Source organism: Myotis myotis, unplaced genomic scaffold (assembly GCF_014108235.1).
Source record: "Myotis myotis isolate mMyoMyo1 unplaced genomic scaffold, mMyoMyo1.p scaffold_m19_p_3, whole genome shotgun sequence".
Taxonomy (NCBI): domain Eukaryota; kingdom Metazoa; phylum Chordata; class Mammalia; order Chiroptera; family Vespertilionidae; genus Myotis; species Myotis myotis.
Window position 1 is genome coordinate 208,949,116 of NW_023416335.1, and position 24,631 is coordinate 208,973,746.

General features: G+C 38.6%; 1 protein-coding gene across 7 annotated transcripts in view; it reads right to left on the reverse strand.

Moving 5' to 3' along the window:
* Positions 1 to 24,631, reverse strand: part of MRTFA (myocardin related transcription factor A) — a 195,634-nt gene that overhangs the window by 134,566 nt on the left and 36,437 nt on the right. For 3 of the 7 annotated variants that reach the window (XM_036297946.1, XM_036297938.1, XM_036297941.1), the window contains one exon: positions 16,781 to 16,842. Coding sequence is in view for 5 of the 7 variants with exons in the window: in XM_036297938.1 (XP_036153831.1) it covers positions 16,781 to 16,842 (62 nt within the window). In the remaining 2 variants the exon portion in view is untranslated. Of the gene's footprint in view, positions 1 to 7,800; positions 7,823 to 13,912; positions 14,060 to 16,780; positions 16,843 to 24,631 lie in introns of those variants that run through there. The other 4 variants (XM_036297939.1, XM_036297940.1, XM_036297942.1 and 1 more) reach the window with 3 other exon arrangements.

Below are 24,631 nucleotides of genomic sequence, written 5' to 3' on the forward strand. Positions count from 1 at the left end.
ACATGTTGAGATCCTGAATTTGGGTAGTAAATGTAAAAAGGGAACTGCCACACAACATAACCTGGCACAGAGCAGGAACTCAAATTTTTGTTGAATTAGTGTTGAATGAATGAGACAAAATGTATATGTGATAGGATGGGTCTGTATCTGGATATGGAAGTAAAGGAAAGGGAAGTGTCAAAGATGATACCTACAGTGACTGTCAGAATGATGATTCTGCTAATAGAAACATGGGGAAAAGGAGAAGGAATTTTATCTGAGAAGATGATAAATTTGATTTTGGATGTTGGGTCCAGGAGCCAAAGCCAAATCATTTACCTAATGTCATTTGAGTTTTCATTAGGTACATGAGAAGGAAAAGAGGGAAATGAAGGTACAATGACAGAAACAAACAAAAATACACAAATAGGAAGAGAACAACAGAAAAAAGTTGGAAGAGAAAGAGACAGAGGTATTAATATAAGGGAATAAAAAAAATGCTATCAAACCTGACTGTTCATAACTCAGGAATTCCCAGTCTCAGATTGCCTACTCTGGATCTTAAACCATCCCTCTGACTCCTAAAATTATCATATACAGCTGAGTATCTAATTTCGTATCAGTACTTTCTACTCACATTATTTTAGAAGCTCAATAAAGCTGTAACTTTATAATGCTGAGGGGCAACCAGCTGTCCCCAAACTTAAAGACACAAGAAAGCTCAAGGGCTCATATAAAAGGACATGAACTTAACAGCTGGAAGCAGGCAAAATAAATAAAAACAAAAGAAAAGTAAAATATATACTTTATCTCCAGGCTCAATTCCTTCTCTATTGATTACCTCTACACCATCTTGACAAGCCCCTACCAGATATCCATAACTTAGAACAGCGATTTTCAACCTTTTTCATCTCATGGCATACATAAACTAATTACAAAAATTCTGCAGCACAACAAAAAATATTTTTTTAATCTGACAAAATAAAAGTATTATTTTGATTCACTCACACCAGATGGCTATGGTTGTATTGGCTGTTGCCATTTTTTTATTTGATAATCTAAAGGAAAAGAGTCAGTGCGCCCCTGACTAAACAATTAGGTATTGCATGTTCCAAAAATTCTGCAGCACACCAGTTGAAAATCACTGGCTTAGAACATAACCTAATGGTTTTGGGTACACATGGGAACATCTTCTCTTAACATCTCTTAACTTTCAGTCTTACATCACCTAAGATTTTATGGGGTGGACCTGACTTCCATTAGTTCACTCAATAAATAGATATCTATCAAGCATTGTTCTAGGCACTGGGAGTGCAATAAACAGAAAATACCCCTGCTTTCATGAAGCTTACATGATAGTGGGAGACACATGTAAATAAAAGTAAATAAATATACAGTAAAATAATTTCAGGTAACTATATTATGTGTGTGTGTGTGTGTGGGGAAGGATGGCTAATTTAGATTAAATGGTCAAGAAAGGTCTCATTGAGGATGTGGTATCTGAACTGAGATTGAATAATAGCCAACACTTAATGAACACTTCCTATAAGTGAGGCACTTTATGTGTATGAATTCAATCTTCACAACACTGAAGAGATATATACTTATACAGGGTGTGGCAAAAGTAAGCTTACAGTTGTGAGTATGCAAAACACAAGAGTTTATTATTGTACTAGAGGCCCGGTGCACAAAAATTTGTGCACTCGGGGGTAGGGGTCCCTCAGCCCAGCCTGTGCCCTCTCACAGTCTGGGATCCCTTGGGGGTGACCACTTGCTGGCATAGGCCTACTCCCAGGGGGGATTGGGCCTAAGATGGCAATCAGACATCCCTCTGGCAATCCGGCAGCCCTCGGGGGATGTCCATTTGCCAGCGGGGAGCAGACCTAAGCTGCAGTCAGACATCCTTAGCGCTGCTGAGGAGGCAGGAGAGGCTCCCACCACCACTGCTGTACTGGCAGCCATCAGCCTGGCTTGTGGCTGAGCAGAGCTCCCTGCTGTGAGAGTGCACTGACCACCAGAGGGCAGCTCCTGCATTGAGCGTCGGTCCCCTGGTGGTCAGTGTGTGTCATAGTGACCAGTCATTCCCAGTCTTTCTGCTGTTAGGGTCAGTTTGCATAGTACCCTTTTACTATATAGGATAGAGGCCTGGTGCACAGGTGGGGACCGGCTGGTTTGCCCTGAAGGGTGATCCGGATCAGGGTGGGGGTCCCACTTGGTTGCCTGGCCAGCCTGGATGACGGGCTGATAGCTGTTTGCAGCTGGTCACACCCCCTTCAGGGTGGGGATCTCCACTGGGGTGCCTGACCAGTCTGGGTGAGGGGATGAGGGTCGTTTTCAGGCTGGCGGGCGACTGAAGCTCCCAGCCTCTTTTTTTTCTTTTTTTTATTCTGGGATTTATTTACCTTCTATGGCTGTCACTGGGGCTGAAAGCCGGCTCCAGCTCTGAGGCCCGGCTCCTGCTCTGAGGCCGTGGCTGGCTGGAAGCAGGTATCTGGGTTTGTTTAGCTTCTATAATTGAAACTCTGTTGCCATCACTGGCACTCTAAGCTCTGAGGCCCCAGCTGGCTGAAAGCAGGTATTTGGGGTTTGTTTAGCTTCTATAATTGAAACATTGTTGCTTCCGGAACTCAGAGCTGGTCCGCGGCAGGCGGGGAACCCTGGCTTCCTCCATCACTGGAGCAAGCAAGCCTCATGTTTGCTTCAGCTGCCGGCCGCCATCTTTTGTTGGCAGTTAATTTGCATATCGTGCTGATTAGCCAATGGGAAGCGTAGTGGAGGTATGGTCAATTACCATGTTTGTCTATTATTAGATAGGATTATTATTTTTTAATTATTGTATTATTTCCCCTATAAACAACTGTAACCCTACTTTTGTCCCACCCTGCATTACCCTTTTTTTTTTTTTTTTTTACAATTGAGGAAACAAAGGCATTGTGAAGTTAAGTAACTTAAAAGTGGTTAATCAGGAATATGATTAGAATCCATGTCCATAACACCACATAATCTGACTCTACCAGAGTTTGACAAGAAGCCAGCCATGCAGAGGAAACAGCATGTGCAAATTCAAGGGCCATGAAGTGGGAATGAGTTTGGCATCTTCAATGAAATGAAAGACCAGCACAGCCAGAGAATACAGCAGTGGGGGAGAAATATATAATAAGAAAAACTGGATTCCACTGGGTCAGTGGTCGGCAAACTCATTAGTAAACAGAGCCAATATCAACAGTACAACGATTGAAATTTCTTTTGAGAGCCAAATTTTTTAAACTTAAACTATATAGGTAGGTACATTGTTATTAACTTAATTAGGGTACTCCTAAGGCTTAGGAAGAGCCACACTCAAGGGGCCAAAGAGCCGCATGTGGCTTGCGAGCCACAGTTTGCTGACCACAGCACTGGGAGGTTAGAAGCAATGGAGTGATATAATCTGACATATGTTTTTAAAAACACTTTGGCAGCTGTGGAGAGAAGAGATTGTAGGGGAACTTGTTCACCTCAGTCTTCAGCCTGACTTTGAGTTTGGTGTAATTTACCATTCTGCCTGGCCTTCTAGTAATAACTGCAATAATGTTTTGGAAAAAGTTATGATATGTGACTCATATCTCAATACATCATATAACCAAATTTGGTAAATATGATCTTGAGCAAGTCACTTTGAATAAAATTTGTTGTTACTATCTTAAAGGATCTTATGAAAAGTTACTGTAAAAAGTACACAGAGTTTAACTATAAGGTGGTATTGTGTTACAAACATTTAACAGAAATTTGACAACTTTGCCTTAACCCCCTTCTCCCCAAACTCCCCCCTTCCTAAGAAAAGGCTGCTTGAGCCCTAGCCAGTTTGGCTCAGTGGATAAAGCGTCAACCTGCAGACTGAAGGGTCCTGGGTTCAATTCTGGTCAAGGGCACATGCTCTGGTTGCGGGCTTGATCCCCAATAGGGGGACGTGCAGGAGGCAGCCAATCAATGATTCTCTCTCATCATTGATGTTTCTATCTCTCTCTCCCTCTTCCTTCCTCTCTGAAATCAATAAAAATGTATTTTAAAAAAAGAAGAAAAGGTTGCTTGAAATGTAAAGCATTATTTTGGAAAAATGACTTGGTTACATTCCTTGAATATATTCATACCCACAAACATTACAGACATGCTTTCTTTATGATTTCTAATCCCTCTTCTATGATGTTCAAATGCATTCCAATTTTTAAATGTGGAATTCTGTCTTTTAGAGATGTCTTCTCTAAAGAATGGATGAGGGATATTTAGAAACCCACATGCTATGTATAAAAAACTAAATAAATTTAAATAGGATCTAAACATATTTTGTGTATTCACCTACAAAATTATGTAATCTGTTGTGAGATAATTTTTAATTCTTCTGTCACTTTCACTCTTACACTAAAACCTTACATTCAATAAGCCAGGACAACCTGAAATGTTGACAAGCCACAGTATAGAAATCTGCCATAGTGATCTTGTTCAGGAATGAATAGTATGAAATATTTTGAACATACTAACTTTGGAATGAAAACGTGTTGAGACGAACCTCACCTAGGATGCAGTTAGGGGAAAGGGAAGACATTTACAGTATTGTGCTTTGTTTCCACACTACAATGAAGCATTTGAAGAGAAGCCCTATTTTCCGGTGGCAGAGCCTCATATCCTTAGGTTTCTCAATGAGCTCTCTTTCCATATCTTAAAACTCTGCTCCCTTTTTATAAAAGGAGCCATGAATATTTTCCTAAATTCCTGATCAAATATTTTAAACCACTGGAATGAAATATCTTGCCATAAAAAGAGAAAAAAAGTCCAGAAACTGTTGCAATTTTGTAGAACACCCAAATACAGCAACCCACCCTTGTACATTCAAGACAGAAGAGGCCAGGCAACAATGGGTGCTACAATGAGGGACCCTCAGGGCAACGTACACACCTATGACAGCACTGAAGCATTAGAGCTGAAACACCTCATTATATCACCGTCAAACTCACCAATTATTTTTCTGATTACACTTTAATTACATAAGCTAACTTATTAATTAAAACAATCTACTCAGGCAAGATCAGTTACCATACAAAAGCACTGGCTCTTCACATTACCTTCACAGCATACAGGTATAGAGTCTGTGCTTTAAAATGCATTTTCAGTTTTTTATTGTCATTAAAGGTTTCACTCAACATAGAACCTCTGGAAACATAATGAATCTCAGCAAATTAAATAAAAACAGCTTCTAAGTCATGGCTCATTATTCTCCCCTTCTCATGGCCTCTTGTTTCAAATAATATTACTCTCAGCAAATTAATATTTCTTAAAAAGGTGCTGAAAATTTCTAATAAAGTAAAATGTAAGTAATATCGGTTACATTTTACTTTATTAGAAATAATACAATTTTAACTTTATTACAATTATACTTAAAGCTTCAGAATAAAAAAGGAAGAGAGAGTAGAAGCAAAGAAACCCATTTCTCAAACAAGGCAAATAATACAACAAAGTGTTCTCAACACTGCAGGAGTTTCCACATTACACCTACATTAAGAGCAATTAGTATAGAATTTATAAAATGCTAAGACATAGCTGCAGCACTCAGCAGTCAGTGCAGTGCATATTGAAGTCATCTGTGTAGGCAACAAGTATAATAAGAATAGCAAAAAAAAGGTAAATGCACATCAGCATGAAAATTTTCAAATAGCTTGGTGGCATATCTTAAAGTGAAAAGGTTCTAAATTTAACCAAGGCGAAGGGAAGCACATTTATGATCTATATCTAAAAAAGAAGAAAGCATCTAAAGGTAATAACTCAAAAAGCCTTAGCATGAAGAAAAAGAATACAATGGGAAGAAAATTATGAACAGTTTTAAAAATTAGAGAATATCAATAAGCAGGAAGTAAAAGAACCTCATCTGGATCACATGGCAGGTACTGGAGGTTGTTGCCCAAAGTCCACTTTCCCCTTCTTCCTTAGTAACAGAACACCTGAGCTTTAGCTAATTGCATGCCAGAATGAAGACTGCATTTCCCAGCCTCTCGGGCAGTTAGGTGTGGTCATGCCAGTGGGACATGAATAAAAGTATAAAATGTGATTTCAAAAAAATGTCCGTAAAGGAATTGGGTACATCATTCTTTGGACTTCCCTCCTTCCTGCTGGCTGGAATGTGGATGAGGTGCTGGAGGGCAAGCAGCCATCTTACACTATGAGGAAGAAGCCACATGTTGAGAATGACAGAGTAAGAAAAATAGAAAGAAACTGGTTCCCTGACATTGTGGAGCACCACGCCAGCCTTGGGTTACCCATCTCTGGACTTCTTTAATGTAACAGAAAAATAAATTTATAGCATGTTTAAGTCACTATTTATTTTATATTTTTTTGGTCACAAATTGTTGAATATAATCCTAATACAGAACTTGGTGCCAGGAGTAGGCTGCTTCATGAGAAAGAGCATAACATATGTGGCATTGGCTTAATAAAGTGGGAAGTGGTGAGCACTTACACTTACACACACACACACACACACACACACCCTGCTCTACTATGGAAGTCAGAGTAACTTTGATTCATTTGGGAAAAGACACAATTTGTTCACAAATCAGGATAAGCCTACCTAACAACATGAATACAATTAGCTTCTTTGAGATTACAATTGTACTTGCCCAAAAAATTCATTTTGTTATAGAGACACCCAGTACCCACATCCCTGTTCTTTCTGTTTGAATACAAGGCTGATGGCAATCTGGTTAGGATTACATAGGGTCGAACTGAACACAGTGACCTTAGTTAGGCACCATAATGGTAAGTGCCTCACTGGACTGAAGCAGCTAAGAGATTTTAGGGCACATGTTCTATCTCTTTCACTGAATGAGGTAAAAAGCATTTAACAAATAGTCTGAAGAATCTGAGTGCCACCAAACAACTCTACCTGATTAAAACGTCAAAGCCTTGTTTTACCTATTTTCATAGGACTTCAACAGATATCTACCAATCCTCCCAATAACTTGAAAGCAAATATAGGTACAGGACAGCTCATCAGCATCTCAGAGAAAATGTTTAATGAAAAAGAAAATATATAATAAGGAAACCACAGCTCCCTATGTGACACCAGGGACTCTGCTCACAAACAGGGCAGTCATAACTTTAGTAACCTTATCTTTTCTGGTGTTAAATTCTCCTGCAAAACTGCCTCAAGATGAAAGAGGAGAGAGATTCCAACCCTCAAACCAATGAACTTCCCAGCTTTACCTCTGGGTGAATAACACACATTCAAGGCACAAAACAAAGAATGCTGCAAGAAATTAGCCTTGCAACTCAAGGAAAGTGTAATAAAGCATTGCCCAAAAGGCTTTCTAGGTGGACCATACAATCGTGACCACAGACCAGTTCACAGAAAGTGTACATGAAGTGACTGCCTATATCCATTTTTTACACCCTCCCCCCAGTGGTATATATAATTATTTGCCATCTGCATAGTACTTTATATGTCCAGACTATTTATCATCACAATTCTGTAATTATTCTATCACAATAATTGAGTATGATCAATTAAAATTTACTTTCTTCTAGGCATTCAGATTACAACAGATGAGAGAAAATCAGGATGGCAGAGTAGAAAAATAGACTCTTCCTTTGTCTCAAAACCTCATAAAAAAGATAGCAGAATTGCTGAATTTTAGGGTTTGAAGAAATCTACAGTATCCAATGATTTCAGCAGATTAAGAAACTAAAGCTCAGAAAAGTTATAAGCAATTTGCTCAACGTCACCAAATGAATTAAGTGGCAAAGCCAGGAGGAAAACCCCGACTCCTGACTCTCAACTCAGCATTTCAACATTACCATCTTCCTTTTCTGTAAACAAATAATGAAATAGGTGTGGAGGATTCCAGGCTGTCTGGCTCAGCAAACTAGCTTGTCTTTTTTTTTTCTTTCAAGAAAAACAATTTTAAATATGTTACATGCAGTAAACCTTAATATTTCAAGAAAAACAATCTTAAATATAATGTTACATGCAATAAACATTAATGTCTCAAGAAAAACTATTTTAAATATGATGTTACATGCAATAAACAATTATTCAAGAAAAATGATCTTACATATATTACATAGAATAAACATTAATATTTCAAGAATAAAAGGGTTTTAAGTATAATAATATTACCCAAACTGTACTAACATAGTATGATACCACAAAAATTGTAGGAAATATTAAAAATCTGCAAATAACAGGATTACTTCTATTATATTCTAAAATATTTTCCCCCCTCTGGCTCTATTTTTGTTCATTAGTTTATGTTGTTCATTGTATTCTACAAATGAATGAGATCATATGATATTTATCTTTCTCCAACTGGGTTATTTCGCTTAGCATGATGCTTTTAAAGTCTATTTTGTCAGATATGAATATTGCTACTCCAGCTTTTTTTTCTTTTCCATTTGCATGCAAGATTTTTTCCCATCCCTTTACTTTTATCCTGTGTGTGTCTTTTGTTTTGAGGTGGGTCTCTTGTAGACGGCATTTAGTTGGGTCATGTTTTTGTATCCATTCAGCTACCCTACACCTTTTGATTGGAGCATTTAATCCATTTATACTTAGGGTTATTATTGAGAGGTACTTATGTATAGCCATTTTAATTCTGTACTGCTAGGTTTCTCCCTCTGTTTCTTCTTCTCAGCAATCCCTTACAGCAATCCCTTTAGCTTTTCTTGTAATGCTGGCTTGGTGGTGAGGAACTCCTTTAGCCTTTTTTTGTCTGGGAAGGTCTTTATTTGACCATCTATTTTGAATGATAGCCTTGCTGGATATAGTAATCTTGGTCTCAGATCCTTGCTTTCCACTACTTTGAGTACTTCATGCCATTCCCTTCTGGCCTGTAGAGTTTCTGATGAGAAATCAGGTGGCAGCCTTATGGGAACTCCTTTGTAGGTAACAGTTTTCTTTTCTCTTGCTGCCTTTAAGATTCTCTGTCTTTAATTTTTGGCATTTTAATTATGATGTGTCTGGGCATGGGTCTGTTTGGGTCCTTCTTGTTTGGGTTCTCTGTGCCTCCTGAACTGATGTAACTGTTTCCTTTACCAGGTTAAGGAAGTTTTCTACCATTATTTCTTCAAACACCTTCTTTATTCCTTTCTCCCTTTCTGCCTCTCCTGACATACCTACTATTCTAATATTGTTATATTTCACATTGTCCCACAGCTCCCTTAAGCTGTCCTCCTGTTTTTGTTTTTTCTTTTTGATTCTCTAATTGAGTGATATTTTCAACTGTCTTCTAGTTCACTGATTCAATCCTCAGCTTCCACTAATCTGCTGTGTATTCCTTCCAATGTTCTTTATTTGTGTTATGTCATTCTTTATCTCAGACTGTTCTTTTTTCATAATTACTATATGTTTTTTCATACTGTTGAGCATTTTTAACATCATTACTCAACTCTGTTTCAGATACATTTCTTATCTCTGATTCATTTATTTCTTCTGGAAAATTCTCTAGTTCTTACATTTGGGGGTTGTTTCTTTGTTTCCTCATTTTGGTTGTCTGTTTGGGTTTGCGATCCCCTGTCTATAGACCAGGGGTTCTCAAACTTTTTAAACAGGGGGCCAGTTCACTGTCCCTCAGACCGTTGGAGGGCCTGACTATAGTTTAAAAAAAAACTATGAACAAATTCCTATGCACACTGCACATATCTTATTTTGAAGTAAAAAAACAAAACGGGAACAAATACAATATTTGTATTTGCATGTGGCCTGAGGGCCGTAGTTTGAGGACCCCTGCTATAGACTAATAGGATTCCAACTTGAATTGCCCCCAGGGAATCGTCCTCAGATGTGGCCAGAGTTTTTTCAACAGGGTGGGGCAGTTGCTCCTGCCTGGAGGCTAATCATTACTTTTAATCTCTTAAGTGGCCTCAGGGCAAGGTGCTTTCGAATAAATGTCAACTGTCTTCCCCCCAGGCAAGGCAGATGTCTATGTGGGAAAGATGTCCTGCACTGTGTGAGGGAATGACTCAGCCCAGGAAACTTGGGATATCTGCCTTCTGGGCTCTATTCCCCAAGTCCCCAGTCCTGGGTTCTGCTCTCACCGCTCCAGCAGTCCACTTCACCCTCCCTCTGCCAGAGCACAAGGTGGGTGGCTCCACAGGGAATTTTTGTGCATTGGCCCTTTAAGAGGATGCCTGAACTTTCAGCTGCCACTCCCTGGCAGATAGCACTCCACTGCTTTTCACAGCTAGATGTTATGTGGGTACCCTCCTCAGTTTGGTGCTCTCTGCTGGGGAGCCCAGCTTCGGGATTAAATCCCAGAGTTCTCAGTGGCACCATCCCACAGCTGAGATATCTCTTGGGGACTTCAGTTGCCGTCAGTGGGTGCCCAGCCAGTCCTTTCGCGCCTCCGCCCCTCCTACCAGTCTCTATTCAGTCCTTGGGTATCAGGGTTCTCTCCTATGAGTTTTCCGTTGATTATTCAGGAAGCCTTTTCATATTTCAATTGTAATTCCAGCTTGTTCCTAGGAGCAGGTCCATGCAGCATCCTCCTACTCTGCCGCCATTTTTAAGCTAAACTAGCTTGTCTTTTAAAATGACAAACATCTCACACTGGCTTATAAATAAGAGTTACAATAAAATCCAGCACAGCTATCATTTCTGCCAATCTGAAAGGAAAAGTAGATCAATAAAATGGGCCAAGAAATGCACTGGAATTAAAATGAGTATAGCAGGATTGTGAGGATAACAAACAAGAAAACAGGGATGAGAAGACTGTTTAGGCCTCAATGCTACTGAGTAAGAGGAATCCATGGTATAATTTGTTCTAGATACCTAAGGTCAATAATTACTACTTTAATTTTTAATTCTTTAATTTTTATTAAAACATTACATAAGGTTTTAAAAATTGCATAGGCTAGATTTATAACAAAAAGCAATAATCAGTGAGATATTATGACCCAAAAACCATTTTTTAAATTATTAATTGATTTTAGAGAGAAGAAGGGAGACAGAAACATCTATCAGTTGCTCCCGTAAGCACCCTGACCAGGAATCAAACCCATCACCTTTGGTGCATAGGACAACACTGCATCCAACTGAGCCCCTTCACTCAGGGCTGATTAATATTTTTAAATCATCATTCAGACAGCAGAAAGGAGAAGAGAGCTGGGTGGCGGGAACAGGAAGTACAATCAGGAGGCTATTGGAGAAATTTAAGAGAGATGAAGGTGGCTTAGCCAAGGGCAGTAGTAAAGCAGACAGATTATACCACTTTTGTAGTAAGTATAATTTTATGAAACTTTTGTTTCAGATATCTGTATACTTATGGGTCCTAATATAAAATGTCTCCAATTATAGGTCACAGCAAAATAGTTTGAGAAACCCTGCCCTAGGACAGCAATTTTCCACCAGTGTGCTGCAAGAATTTTTAAACATACAATACCTGACTGTTTAGTCAAGGGCACTGATCTCTTTTCACTTAGACCAGTGGTCGGCTAACTCATTAGTCAACAGAGCCAAATATCAACAGTACGAGGGTTGAAATTTCTTTTGAGAGCCAAATTTTTTAAACTTAAACTATATAGGTAGGTACATTGTTATTAATTAGGGTACTCCTAAGCTGGCCTTTGCTAAAAACACCCTCAATCTGATTGAGGTACGTTCGCTGAGGTCGACCCCTTCCAACTCTCCCATCCACACTCGTCTTGTATACTTGTCTATCTCCTTTCCGAAAACCGACTTCTGCGCATGGGCAACGAAGTTTCAATCACACTGTACGTGCGCGCCTGCACGTGGTATTTTGTGGAAGAGCCACACTCAAGGGGCCAAAGAGCCGCATGTGGCTCAAGAGCCGTGGTTTGCCAACCACTGCCTTAGACTATCAAATTAAAAAAAGACAATAGCCAACACAACAATAGGTTCGGTTCCGGTCAAGGGCATGTACCTTGGTTGCGGGCACATCCCCAGTGGGAGGTGTGTAGGAGGCAGCTGATCGATGTTTCTAGCTCTCTATCCCTCTCCCTTCCTCTCTGTAAAAAAATCAATAAAATATATTTTTTTAAAAAAATGTTGAAAATCACTGCCCTAGGAAGCTGAGAATACTTATGTTCCCTTTGTTGAAGTCCTAAATTAAGTTCAAGTGAAACAAGCTACAACAAGTTATAATTACATACTAAATATAATCTTATTAATCTGCCAAAAGAATACCATTTGGTCTTCAAAAAGAAGAAAAAGAAAGAACAGTACAAGCAGTATTCAAAAATCACTGGAATGCCAGGCACAAATTATGTTACGTCTGCCAACCAGGAGATGCACAAATTACTAAAGAAATATAATACCAATTTTTTTAAACTACTAAACCATTCAACTAATGGTTTAAATCATTCAACTAATACTAATTTTAGAAATTTAACACTACTAACACATATTCATAATGGCAATGTTTTCAGCATTTTCAGGAAAATACCTTACTCTCCCAAATGAGAAAACATGGCTTAATTCTCCTTGAAGAATTCAGAGATTATATACTACAGGTTGAGAACCACTGCTCTAGAAGGACATCAGCTGTGTTGCTGTAACAACCTGTCCTCTGGAGAAGTCCATCTGGTAAGAAACTGAGGCCTCCAGCCAAGAAAGAGTGAGGAATTGAGGCCCTCTGCCAACAGCCATATGAGTGAGCCATCTTGGAAGTAAATCCTCCATCCCCAGTCAAGCCTTCAGATGACCACAGACCCAACAGTCTTTATGAATGCAACCTCATGAGCCAGTATCACTCAGTGAAGATGCTCCCAGATTCTTGAGCCACAGAAACTGTGTGAGATAATGTTCAGTATTATTTTTAAAGCTGCCAAGTTTTAGAATAACTTGTTTTGCTAAAATAGGTAACTCATACACCAATAAAACTTGTAAAAGCTCAAGTGTAGTTCAGAATATCATTTATCTTATTTACTAAGCATCTGTACCGAGCACAATTCTCCAAATTAGCAAATTTCTAATCTACATATATCCACAGGTAAATAACCAGATATATGATTTCTAATGAAGTGAACAGGAAACCAAGAATAATGCAAAAGCTTTTATTGAGAGGCCTGAGGCATTATAGAATAAAGTCTTCCAAGGAAAAAACACACATAACTTTGAATAAAAGCTGAAGCTCTTTTTTTCAAGAAAGGCTGCATTTTTTAAAAAGTGGTGAAAGAATGGAATAAAAATGACAAAAGAGTGATATGTTTGTCTTGTAATAAGAAACTAATATATAAAAATGAGGGGAGCACAGCCGATGTGGCTCAGTGGTTGAGCATCAACGCAGGAACCAAGAGTCGGGGTTCAATTTCTAGTCAGGGCACATGCCCAGGTTGCAGGCTCCATCCCCAGTAGGGGGCATGCAGGAGGCAGCTGATCAATGATATTTCTCTCTCATCAATATTTCTCTCTCTATCCCTTTCCCTTCCTCTCTCTCTAAAAATCAATTTAAAAAAACACATTTTAAAAAATAAAATGAAATCGTTTTTTAAAAAAGAGGGAAAAGAGGACATGCAATAGACAGAGTGGTGGGAATTTTGTAGGAAGATTAAATTTGATGCAGAACTTAACAAAATTTGTGGATGACTTTAAAGAAAGTTAAAAAGTGTTTACAAGGGATCTTTTTGAGGTGCTGAAAATGAAACAGTGGAGTGTGGCAACAGTTCTAAGGGTCCTCAAACTTTTTAAACAGGGGGCCAGTTCACTGTCCCTCAGACCGTTGGAGGGCCGGACTATAGTTTAAAAAAAACCTATGAACAAATTCCTATGCACACTGCACATATCTTATTTTGAAGTAAAAAAACAAAATGGGAACAAATACAATATTTGTATATGCATGTGGCCCGTGGGCCGTAGTTTGAGGAACCCTGGGTTACACAATTCTACTATTTAGTAAAAAGTCACTGAACTTTACACTTCAAGTAGACAAATTTTACAGTACATAAATTATACCTCAGTAAAGCAGTGCTGTGTTTTTTTAAAGTGGTATAGGCATCCCTCAGAGATATTGCATGAAGGATTCCAGATATCACATTAATGCAAGTCGTAATCTTTTTGCTGGTGGAGGGTCTTGCCTTCAATTTATAAAACATGTAACATCTGTAAGGTGCAATAAAGTGAAGCGCAATTAAACAAGGTATGTCTGTGTTTATCTGTTCACTGAAGCAAGACAGAAAAATTACATTAGGTTTCTCTGATTAAAAAAATAAAGCAGCCACCCTGGTTGGTGTGGCTCAATTGGTAGGGTGTCAACCCATGCACTGAAAGGTTGCCAGTTCGATTCCCAGTCAGAGCACATGCCCAGGTTTCAGGCTCAATCCCTTAGAGGGCATGCAGGAGGCAGCTAATCAGTTTCACTCTCACATCAATGTTTCTCTCTCTCTCTCTCTCTCTCTCTCTCCCCCCCCTTCCTCCCTCTCCCTCTCCCTCTCCCTCTCTCTCCCTTCCCTCCCTCTCTCTCTAAAAATCAATTTTAAAATCTTAAAAAATAAAAAAAGCAGCCAAGAGGAAAAGTACAGTAATTTATTCAACAGACAAGAAAAGAAAAGAAAATGGAAGTTTTCACAGGTTAAGAAATAGTAATGTTTCCATTTCAGCCCAATACAGGACAGCATTGTGTCTCTGGGTAACTCTGTATATCTTGCTAAGACCACAAAAGCTTACTATCTTAAGAGTAGAAAGACAATAGATTTGGAAACTTTAACTGTAAAATAAGGAGAAGAAACACTTCAACTTAATTTCCTATTTTAAAATAATGTATGGTAATTTCTTTACAAGCATGATGACAACACCCAAAACATTCAAATGGGGGATTTGGGAGTATTTTTGAAGTAGATTAATTTGCATTGGTTCAGGGACTTTCGCAGTTTCTTAAAAACAACAGTACTGCATTTTATTTACTCCACCTGCACTAGAGATCAAGCAAAACTTCACCTATAAACAACTACAATTCACGTTTGTTTTGAACTATGAAAATATTAACCTACTCTGACCTCCCCTGCACCAACTTCAGCAAACCCTGGGTCAAGAGTCTCAACTTCCCAAAACAGCACAGGTGTCTCTAATTTAAGACCTGCTAGTCTCCTCTCTGCCTTTGGCTAAATCAGTAACAAGCCCAGAAAATAAAAACAAAAACCTCTACTAATTCATGTAGGTATTTTCTTTCTTTCTCCATAAAAGAATGTACTAGCAGACACAAATTAAATAACATATACCAATACATAATTCTATTTTCTCTAACTGGCTATAATAAAGGTCAAAATAGTTTAAGATAGTGATATTCGCTTATTTTCCACCTAGACTCGAAAATTTGTAATATCAATGAACTTTATATATTTCAATAAAACAACATATTGTGAACGTTTACAGTACCATGTCTAACCCTTAGTAGGCATTCAAGAAATGTTAGTTCCCTCTCTGTCCTTTCCATTAATTCTTATAGTATTTCCATGAAATATTTCCTGTTTATTATTACCCCAATATTAAGCAGGAGAACAGACCCCGAAAATTCAGGCTGCCTGGTTGTGATAAAGCAGCGGTTCACAACCTGTGGGTCGCGACCCCTTTGGCGGTCGACCGACCCTTTCACAGGGGTCGCCTAAGACCATCCTGCATATCAGATATTTACATTACGATTCATAACAGTAGCAACATTACAGTTATGAAGTAGCAACGAAAATAATTTTATGGTTGGGTCACAACATGAGGAACTGTATTTAAAGGGCCAGAAGGTTGAGAACCACTGTGATAAAGGGATTCGTTTGCAGAAATTAAAATTTAATCTACCTTCTTTGTCTCCCTTCCTAGGAAGTCAATTCCAAGGACCATGTTCCTTCTGCTATATAAATGGCTCATCTGTTTTTCCTTATACATCTACGATTAGATGTAGCAAGAATCCAAAGATTATCATCAACCCATGGAATCCCATGTACAAGTTCATGGGATTCCAGGTTGGAGGTTTGGGGGGAGTACTGTCATGTTGTTGGGGTATTTTTATTTTTATTTTTTTTGCTATCAAGTTCACTCTCCCAGTAATCCAAGTCTCCTGCACCAATAAGCAATGGTGTCTTCACATATCTACAATCATGGAAAACTAGAACTACATGAACTATCACTAGCCCTTACTTTGACACAAAATGCTCTGACAGAAATAAGTTTGCAGAGCTGGTGAAGCTGCCATCTATAGCTCTTTTTTTGGACATCTGACACAAGATAGATATATGATCCAACGCTATATCCGGTGTAGTTTTGTTCAGGCTCTGATACTTAAGATAGGAACACAAGCATGTTATGTCAAATTAAACTCCAGTGGTTAGAGATGGACAGATTATGTCATCAGTAATAAAATTTATAGTTGTCAGTGATGGCCTGGCTACTGTCAAGATAGGCCCTTTGTTGCATTTAGCCTACCATTCACAGAAGCTACCGAATTTTAGAATGGCCGGAAGAATTAGTTAGCCTGTCACTTCCCACTACCCCATGCTGGTTTATAAACATAATGACTCCAATACAAGAACTATGCTTTCTAAGGTTTAATCATGGTATGTAAGAGTGTGTGTGTGTGTGTGTGTGTGTGTGTGTGTGTGTAAATTTATGGTTCTGTTCTGTGGTCACCAATATTTTATATTGGTCGGGCTATTTCTTTGACATTTAATACATTCTAACAATATACTAGATGTAGTCCACAATATTAGATAAACCATAGGACCATGATGAGTATTTCCCTAAACAATCAAATCTGATCTCTTCTAGTTCAGTGGAATTGAAAATACTAACAAACAACACCTTGGGCAGGAAAGAGTAAATAAACCCAGGACATACCTTATTTACAATTCCCACAGACAGAAGAAATTCAATTCCATGCCAATCACACCCTTCGGTCACTAAAATACAAACAGAAAAATAAATGTTCACACACTATTAAGCAGTTCTTTCAGTTCCTAAAGGGTATTTGGTTTCAAAGGTAATAAGCTGTTTCTTATCTCCTTTCTATGGGTGAGCTCTGTCACTGGCACAAAGGTCCAAAGAGGTAGAGGGAAACAATGGGTAACACTAACTGAGCACTTACTATATGCCAGGCACTGTTCTAAGTGCTTACATGTATTAATTAATTTAATCCTCACAGCAATTCTGTGAGATACTCTTGTAAACTCTTTTTACATCCAAATAACAACTGACCTATACATCTGAAAAGTGTTCTCACTGGTGTTAAAAATGCCTTTTAAATAAACGTAGGCAATTTCAAACATTGTAGCTGGACTGTCCCAATGGTTGATATCTGTGTTCCATATTCATCTACTCATTGTGCATTTCTTGAGCACACACCAGGTGTTAAAGAGGATTCATTCTCTGCCCTTTAGGAATTGAGAAAGCAGTTGTGAAGATCAGACTAAACTACAAGAAATGATTCAAGAAATGAAATGCCCTATTATGAGGCACATTCTCTTTATACAACCATTCAGTTTGAAAAAAAAAAAAATAATCAATGACCTTTGGTAAAAAGGGAGAAAAGCTGCACATAAAAGGTACCATAAACCTAGATCTTTAAAAATAGGTTACATTGCCAAAGTAAGGAGAAAGGCTCTTTAGCTAAGAAAATAAGAACAAAAACATGGTGGAAGGGACGTAGTGTACCTAAGGTCCTTCATAATCTGATCCCACCCAGTTTTACTAGCCTTTGCTGTGGCCACTAATCTCCCTCCCACTTCCCATTAGCCAAACCAAACTTCTTACTTCTAGGACATACAATCTCTAATAGTTCCACTGTTTCTCCTACTATATTACCCCTTTTCCTTGGTAGGTAACTAATCCTAGTATACAGTAGGTACTCAATAAAATATAACTATTGTTGTAAATAACTTTTATTATTTAACTAGAGGCCTGATGCATGAAATTCATGCACTGGGTTGGGGAGGGGGGGGCGGTCCCTCAGCCCAACCTGTGACCTCTCACAGACTGGGAGCCCTCAGGGTATGTCCGACTGACCAGGAGGCGGGAGAGGCTCCCACCACCACCACTGTGCTCACCAGCCATGAGCCCAGCTCAGGGCTTCTGGGTGAGCAGCGCTCCCCCTGCGGGAGCGCACTGACCACCAGGGGGCAGCTCCTGCATTGAATGTCTGCCCCCTGGTGGTCAGTTCGCATCATAGCGACCGGTCATTCTGCCACTCAGTCTATTTGCATATTAGCCTTTTATTATATAGGATATCCACTTGAAACATTTTTCTGAAGCCTTTTCTAATTCCCCAGTTAATCTACTCAGTGCCTCTCCACCACACTCACATGGCATTTGTCCATTTCTCTGTTAGAATGGTAAAACATTTTATTGTCCCCAGGTTTCCTTTTTTCTTTCTCTTCCTTGTCTGAACAGGAAACATCTTTTATACAATTTGATATCCCCTGAAACCGAGCACAGTGTCTGTCTGGCACATAATAGGTACCTGTTATGTACTTGTTCACTGAAGACCCAACTGACTTGAATTTACAAAACGAAAGAATTCTTCTAAATAGTCAATTCCTTTAGTACATTTAAACAATTCAGTGTGTCAAAAATCTAACCCACTTTTACATTTTCATGAATACCAGTATGTCTGCTACATAATTATACCAACAATTCATGCGCAACAAAGTCAAAGTAGATTCGCTAAAAACTACCAGCTGTCTACTTTTTGCTTTACAACAAAACAAGATCCTCATCCAGGCCAACTGAGATAGGAGAAATTAACAGAATTGATCACGTAGGTATTGTGCTGTGACCTTTCTCACTGAAACAGTGCCACAGTTCTGAATGTAATATGCATGTTTAAATAGGTATTTATATTGGCTTTAGTTGAGGTTACAAATTTAGAAGTTCAATCATAAATCCAAAGTTTATTTATAGAAACTTTCCATATGGTAAGAGTTTAAGAAGTAAAACATCAGCCTTTTTCTCTGCCGAAAGCAGAAGGTAGCGGAGTGCCAAAGGAGCAAACCCTCTCTTGACTCTGTTCTTGGCTCTGCTTAAAGCAGAAGAAATAGGCTTGGAAAGCAGGAGCCTCACTAAAAATCACTTACCCATGACAATGGGCATTTTCAATGTTTGTGCTATGCAAGACTTAAGTATTAATTTCATACATGCCCATGTTCATTTGAAGCACAATTTGTGGCTTGGACTTAAACAATGTTCTAATGTGCTAGTTTGTCCACATTATTAATCCAGTCAGCCAGGTTTGAACATGCCAAGCTTAAAATACTCTAGATCATTATGCAAAGGTATGAGCTCAATCCTTTATTCTCAGGAAAAGGAACTTAGGGAAGAATGACTAAAGCAATAGTATTTCAACAGTATTTCTAATACAAAAAATCAACTCTTAAATAGTGATGAGTAAATTTTTTAAAATACCTAAATGGAAATAAGAATCAAGCTAATAACAGATTTCTTATAATTATTAATCTCAAAATGAGATCCTACATTTTTAGGTCAAAGTTGTCATAGAATGTATTTTGAAACTGATTTCAAAAATTTTTTACATGAGACCATCTTATAAAAAGGTTGTTTGTTTTAGCCCAGCCAGTGTGGCTAAGAGGTTGAACATCGACCCATGAACCAAGATGTCACTGTCCAATTCCCAGACAGGGCACATGCCTGGGTTGCAGGCTCGATCCCCAGTAGGGGGCATGCAAGAGGCAGTAGACAGATGATTCTCTCTCATCATTGATGTTTCAATCTCTCTCCTTCTCCTCCCTTCCAAAGAAGTTATATGCATATATGCATAACCATGGACACAGACAATAGTGTGGTAGGCCTGGGGGTGGGGGGGCAAGTGCGGGGTGGAGAGGGTCAATGGGGGGAAATGGGGGACTTCGGTAATACTTTCAACAATAAAGATAAATTTTTAAACATTAGATGTGTGTGCCCTGAAGATTTAGAAATGCTGTCCCTTAAAAACTTGGGTAGCAGGCCCTGGCTGGGTACCTCAGTTGGTTAGAACATTGCCAGATACAGAAAGGTGTGGGTTCGATCCCAGTTTAGGAGAGATGCAAAGAATAAAAGGAAAATAATAAAAAAATGGAATAGAAGGGGGGAAAGGAAGAAAGATAATTAATACAAAGTTTTGACTCTGTTATCGAAAAAAGGAGAAAAAACAATTCTCAAATTGAACTGTGGTTTTTAAGCAATCAACAGCATATGATTACGTATCTCCTCAAACTGAACACCTATGAAAAAAAATCTCAATCTCATTTTGCCTGAATCCTCTACTTGTTCCTTCACTTCCAAAGAGAATAGCATTAAGTGAACTGGGCCCCCTGGAGAAAATAGGGGTCAGAAATGTCAGTCCATGTAGCCTGTCAAAGTACTGGTGCTGGCTGGAGCTATTAGAGAGTCTCAAAAGTAGAGTCAAGAGAGACCACTGTGTTCCCAAACATGTCCCTACCACTTCTAAAAGAGACTGGAAACTTGCAAGGAACAATATACTCTGCTCCCTTTCACATCCACAAAACCTTTCCTTTCTGATTATCAATTTAACTTGTATAGAGATTTTAAAGAACAGTTAACATAACATTGATTAAGATGACAAGGGTTTGAAAAGGGAGGCAATACCATATACTGTATATTATAGATGAAGGAAGGGAATAAGGAAGACATATGTAGTCCTACTGTCAATCCAGCTGCAGCATTCGACTTAACATGCTTGGTAAGGTACTAGAATATACATAATACTTCACAAATCAAACACTAAAATGTTGTGACCCAACCATAAAATTATTTTCATTGCTACTTCATAACTGTAATGTTGCTACTGTTCAATCGTAATGTAAATATCTGATACGCAGAATGGTCTTAGGCGACCCCTGTGAAAGGGTCGGTCGACCGCCAAAGGGGTCACGACCCACAGGTTGAGAACTGCTGCTCTAGTATAAGTGGAGTCCTAGGAGAAGTGGCCCATTTGTCTATCAGTGGTCTAAATAAAAGAGACAGAGAGAAAGAGAGACACATCAATTTGAGAGTGAAACATCAACCAGTTGCCTCCCGCACTCGCCCCAATCTGTGATTAAACCTGCAACCTGGGTATGTGCCTTAACTGGGTATGTGCCTTAACTGGGTATGTGCCTTAACTGAGCCACACCAGCCAGGGCCCACACATTGCCAGTTTAATCAAAACACTCTAATTTCTGGAAGAACCTACTATTCACAGCACTTTGGGCTCTTTTAAATCTTAAGAACTGTCAACAATGCTCAAAAGTTCTTGCTTAACTATCTAAGGCACTTGCTTTTCTTTTTCTTGGTTTTGGGTTCAACATTCTTTAGATGACAGCAAGCTGGTCTCTGGATAACCAAAGTATTAACATAGGCATTTTCATGTCTATGTCTACCTGCATTTAAGCAGAGCTTGCAGATAAAAATAAACACATTAAAGTTTTCACTTCTCAAAAACACAACAAAGATGATAAAATTAAAAATACTTTTTTAGTAGTCCACAATAATTTATTATTCAACTGTGAACAGTGCCTGGAACATGACAGACACTTAATACTTTTTGAAGTAATGGTTTAAGAAGATAATATGGCTCAGTGGTTGAGCGTCAACCCATGAACCAGAAGGTCACAGTTCGATTCCCGTCAGGGCACATACCAGGTTTTAAGCTCAATCCCCAGTAGGGGGCATACAGCAGGTAGCCAATAGATGATTCCCTCTCATCCTTAATGTTTCTATCTCTCTCCCCCTCTCCCTTCCTCTCTTTGAAATCAATAAGAATATATTTTTCAAAAAAGAAGAAGATAATATGGCAGCAGAGAAAAGGTGTTTGTTTTGGAGTCAGATCTGGACTTGTAACTCATTTCCTATCTTTACTAGGTGTACCAGTTAATAATGGCAGATCTTGTAATCAAAGAAAACACAATAATTTCAAGAGAAACATCAAAAGTGCTTTATTTAAAGTAATGTCCATCGCTAGCAACACATTTCCCCCATCTTTCAGGCAATTTGTGGATACCGTCCCAATAGAACTTTTCTTGTTTTGAGGCAAACCATTCAGAGACCCAATTTTCTACTTCTTTGTATGTTTTAACGTGCTGCTAAGAAAGTGCATGTGCCATCGATCGGAACAAGTGGTAATCTGAAGGAGCAAGGTCTGGTGAATACAGTGAGTGGGTTAATACTTCCCAGGCAAGATCTGTTAACGTGTCTTTAATTGGTTTTGAAGTGTGTGATGGTGCGTTATCATGAAGCAAAATTATTTTGCCGTGTCTTCTGGCAAATTCTGGTCGTTTCACGATCAAAGCGTGGTTCAAATTGATTATATGTTGTATGATCAGTATTAACAGTTTCACCTGGTTTTAGAAGCTCATAATACACCACACCTTCCTGATCCCACCAAATGCAGAGCATTGTCTTTCTTTTTTTAAAAAAAATTTTATTGTATTTTTTTTTTGTTTTTTAAGATCTTTTTTTTAATTGTTTTATTGCTTAAAGTATTACAAAGAGTATTACCTATGTCTCCTTTTTTCCCTGCCCTTGACAATACCCTGGCCTCCCCTACCCCCCACCCCCCATGTCTTATGTCCATTGGTTATGCTTATATGCATGCATACAAATCCTTAGGTTGATCTCTTACCCTCCCCTCCTGCCCCTCAACCCTCCTCGGCCTTCCGCTGTAGTTTGACAGTCTGTTCCAGGCTGCTCTGCCTCTGTATCTATTTTTGTTCAAAAGTTTATAATGGTCTTTATTATCCATAAATGAGTGAGATCATGTGGTATTTTTCCTTCATTGACTGGCTTATTTCACTTAGCATACTGCTCTCCAGTTCTATCCATGCTGTTGCAAATGGTAAGAATTCCTTCTTTTTTACAGCAGCATAGTATTCCATCGTGTAGATGTACCACAGTTTTCTAATCCATTCATCTACTGATGGGCACTTAGGCTGTTTCCAGATCTTAGCTATGGTGAATTGTGCTGCTATGAACATAGGGGTGCATATATCCTTTCTGATTGGTGTTTCTGGTTTCTTGGGATATATTCCTAGAAGTGGGATCACAGGGTCAAATGGGAGTTCCATTTTTAGTTTTTTGAGGAAACTCCATACTGTCTTCCATAGTGGCTGCACCAGTCTGCATTCCCACCAGCAGTGCACGAGTGTTCCTTTTTCTCCACATCCTCTCCAGCACTTGTCGTTTGTTGATTTGTTGATGATAGCCATTCTGACAGGTGTGAGATGGTACCTCATTGTTGTTTTGATTTGCATTTCTCGGATGATTAGTGACTTTGAGCATGTTTTCATATGTCTCTTGGCTTTCTGAATGTCCTCTTTTGACAAGTGTCTATTTAGGTCCTTTGCCCATTTTTGATTGGATTATCTTCCTTTTGTTAGGTTGTATGAGTTCCCTATAAATGGTGGGGATTAAACCCTTATCAGTGGTAACATTGGCAAATATGTTCTCCCATGCAGTGGGCTTTCTTGTTGTTTTGTTGATGGTTTCTTTTGCTGTGCAGAGCTTTTTATTTTGATGTAGTCCCATTTGTTTATTTTCTCTTTAGTTTCCAATGCTTTAGGAGCTGTACCGGTGAAGAAATTGCTTCGGCATATGTCTGAGATTTTGTTACCTTTGGATTCTTCTAGTATTTTTATGGTTTCCTGTCATACATTTAAGTCCTTTATCCATTTTGAGTTTATTTTTGTGTATGGTGTAAGTTGGTGGCCTAGTTTCATTTTTTTGCATGTATCTGTCCAATTTTCCCAACACCATTTATTGAAGAAACTATCTGTCCAATTTTCCCAACACCATTTATTGAAGAAACTATCTTGACTCCATTGTATGTTCTTGCCTCCTTTGTCAAATATTAATTGAGCATATTGGTTCGGGTCGATTTCTGGGCTCTCTATTCTATTCCATTGATCTATATGTCTGTTCTTGTGCTAGTACCAGGCAGTTTTGAGAACAGTGGCTTTGTAATACAGCTTGATATCTGGTATTGAGATTCTACCTACTTTATTCTTTCTCAGGATCGCTGCAGCTATTCAGGGTCTTTTTTTATTCCAGATGAATTTTTGGAGAGTTCATTCTAGGTCTGTGAAATATGCCATTGGTATTTTAATGGGAAGTGCATTGAATTTATAGATTGCTTTGGGTAGTATGGACATTTTAATGATGTCGATTCTACCAATCCAAGAACATGGTATGTTCTTCCATCTGTTTATGTCTTCCTCTCTTTTGTCAACGTCCTGTAGTTTTCTGAGTAGAGGTCTTTTACCTCTTTAGTTAAGTTTATTCCTAGGTAGCTTAATTTTTTTGGTGTGATGGGAAATGGGATTGTTTTTTTAGTCTCTTTTTCTGTAAGTTCACTATTGGTGTATAGAAATGCCATAGGTTTCTTGGTGTTAATTTTGTATCCTGCTACATTGCCAAATTCATTTATTGAGTCTAATAGTTTTTTGATGGAGTCTTTAGGGTTTCTTATGTATAATATCATGTCATCTGCAAATAAGGACAGTTTTACTTCTTCTTTTCCAATTTTGATGCCTTTTATTTCTTCTTCTTTTCTAATTGCAATGGCTAATACTTGCAGTACTCTGTCGAACAGGAGTGGTGAGAGTGGGCATCCCTGTCTTGTTCCTGTTATTAGGGGAAATGGTATTAGTTTTTGTCCATTGAGTATGATGTTGGCTGTGGGTTTGTCATATATGGCTTTTATTA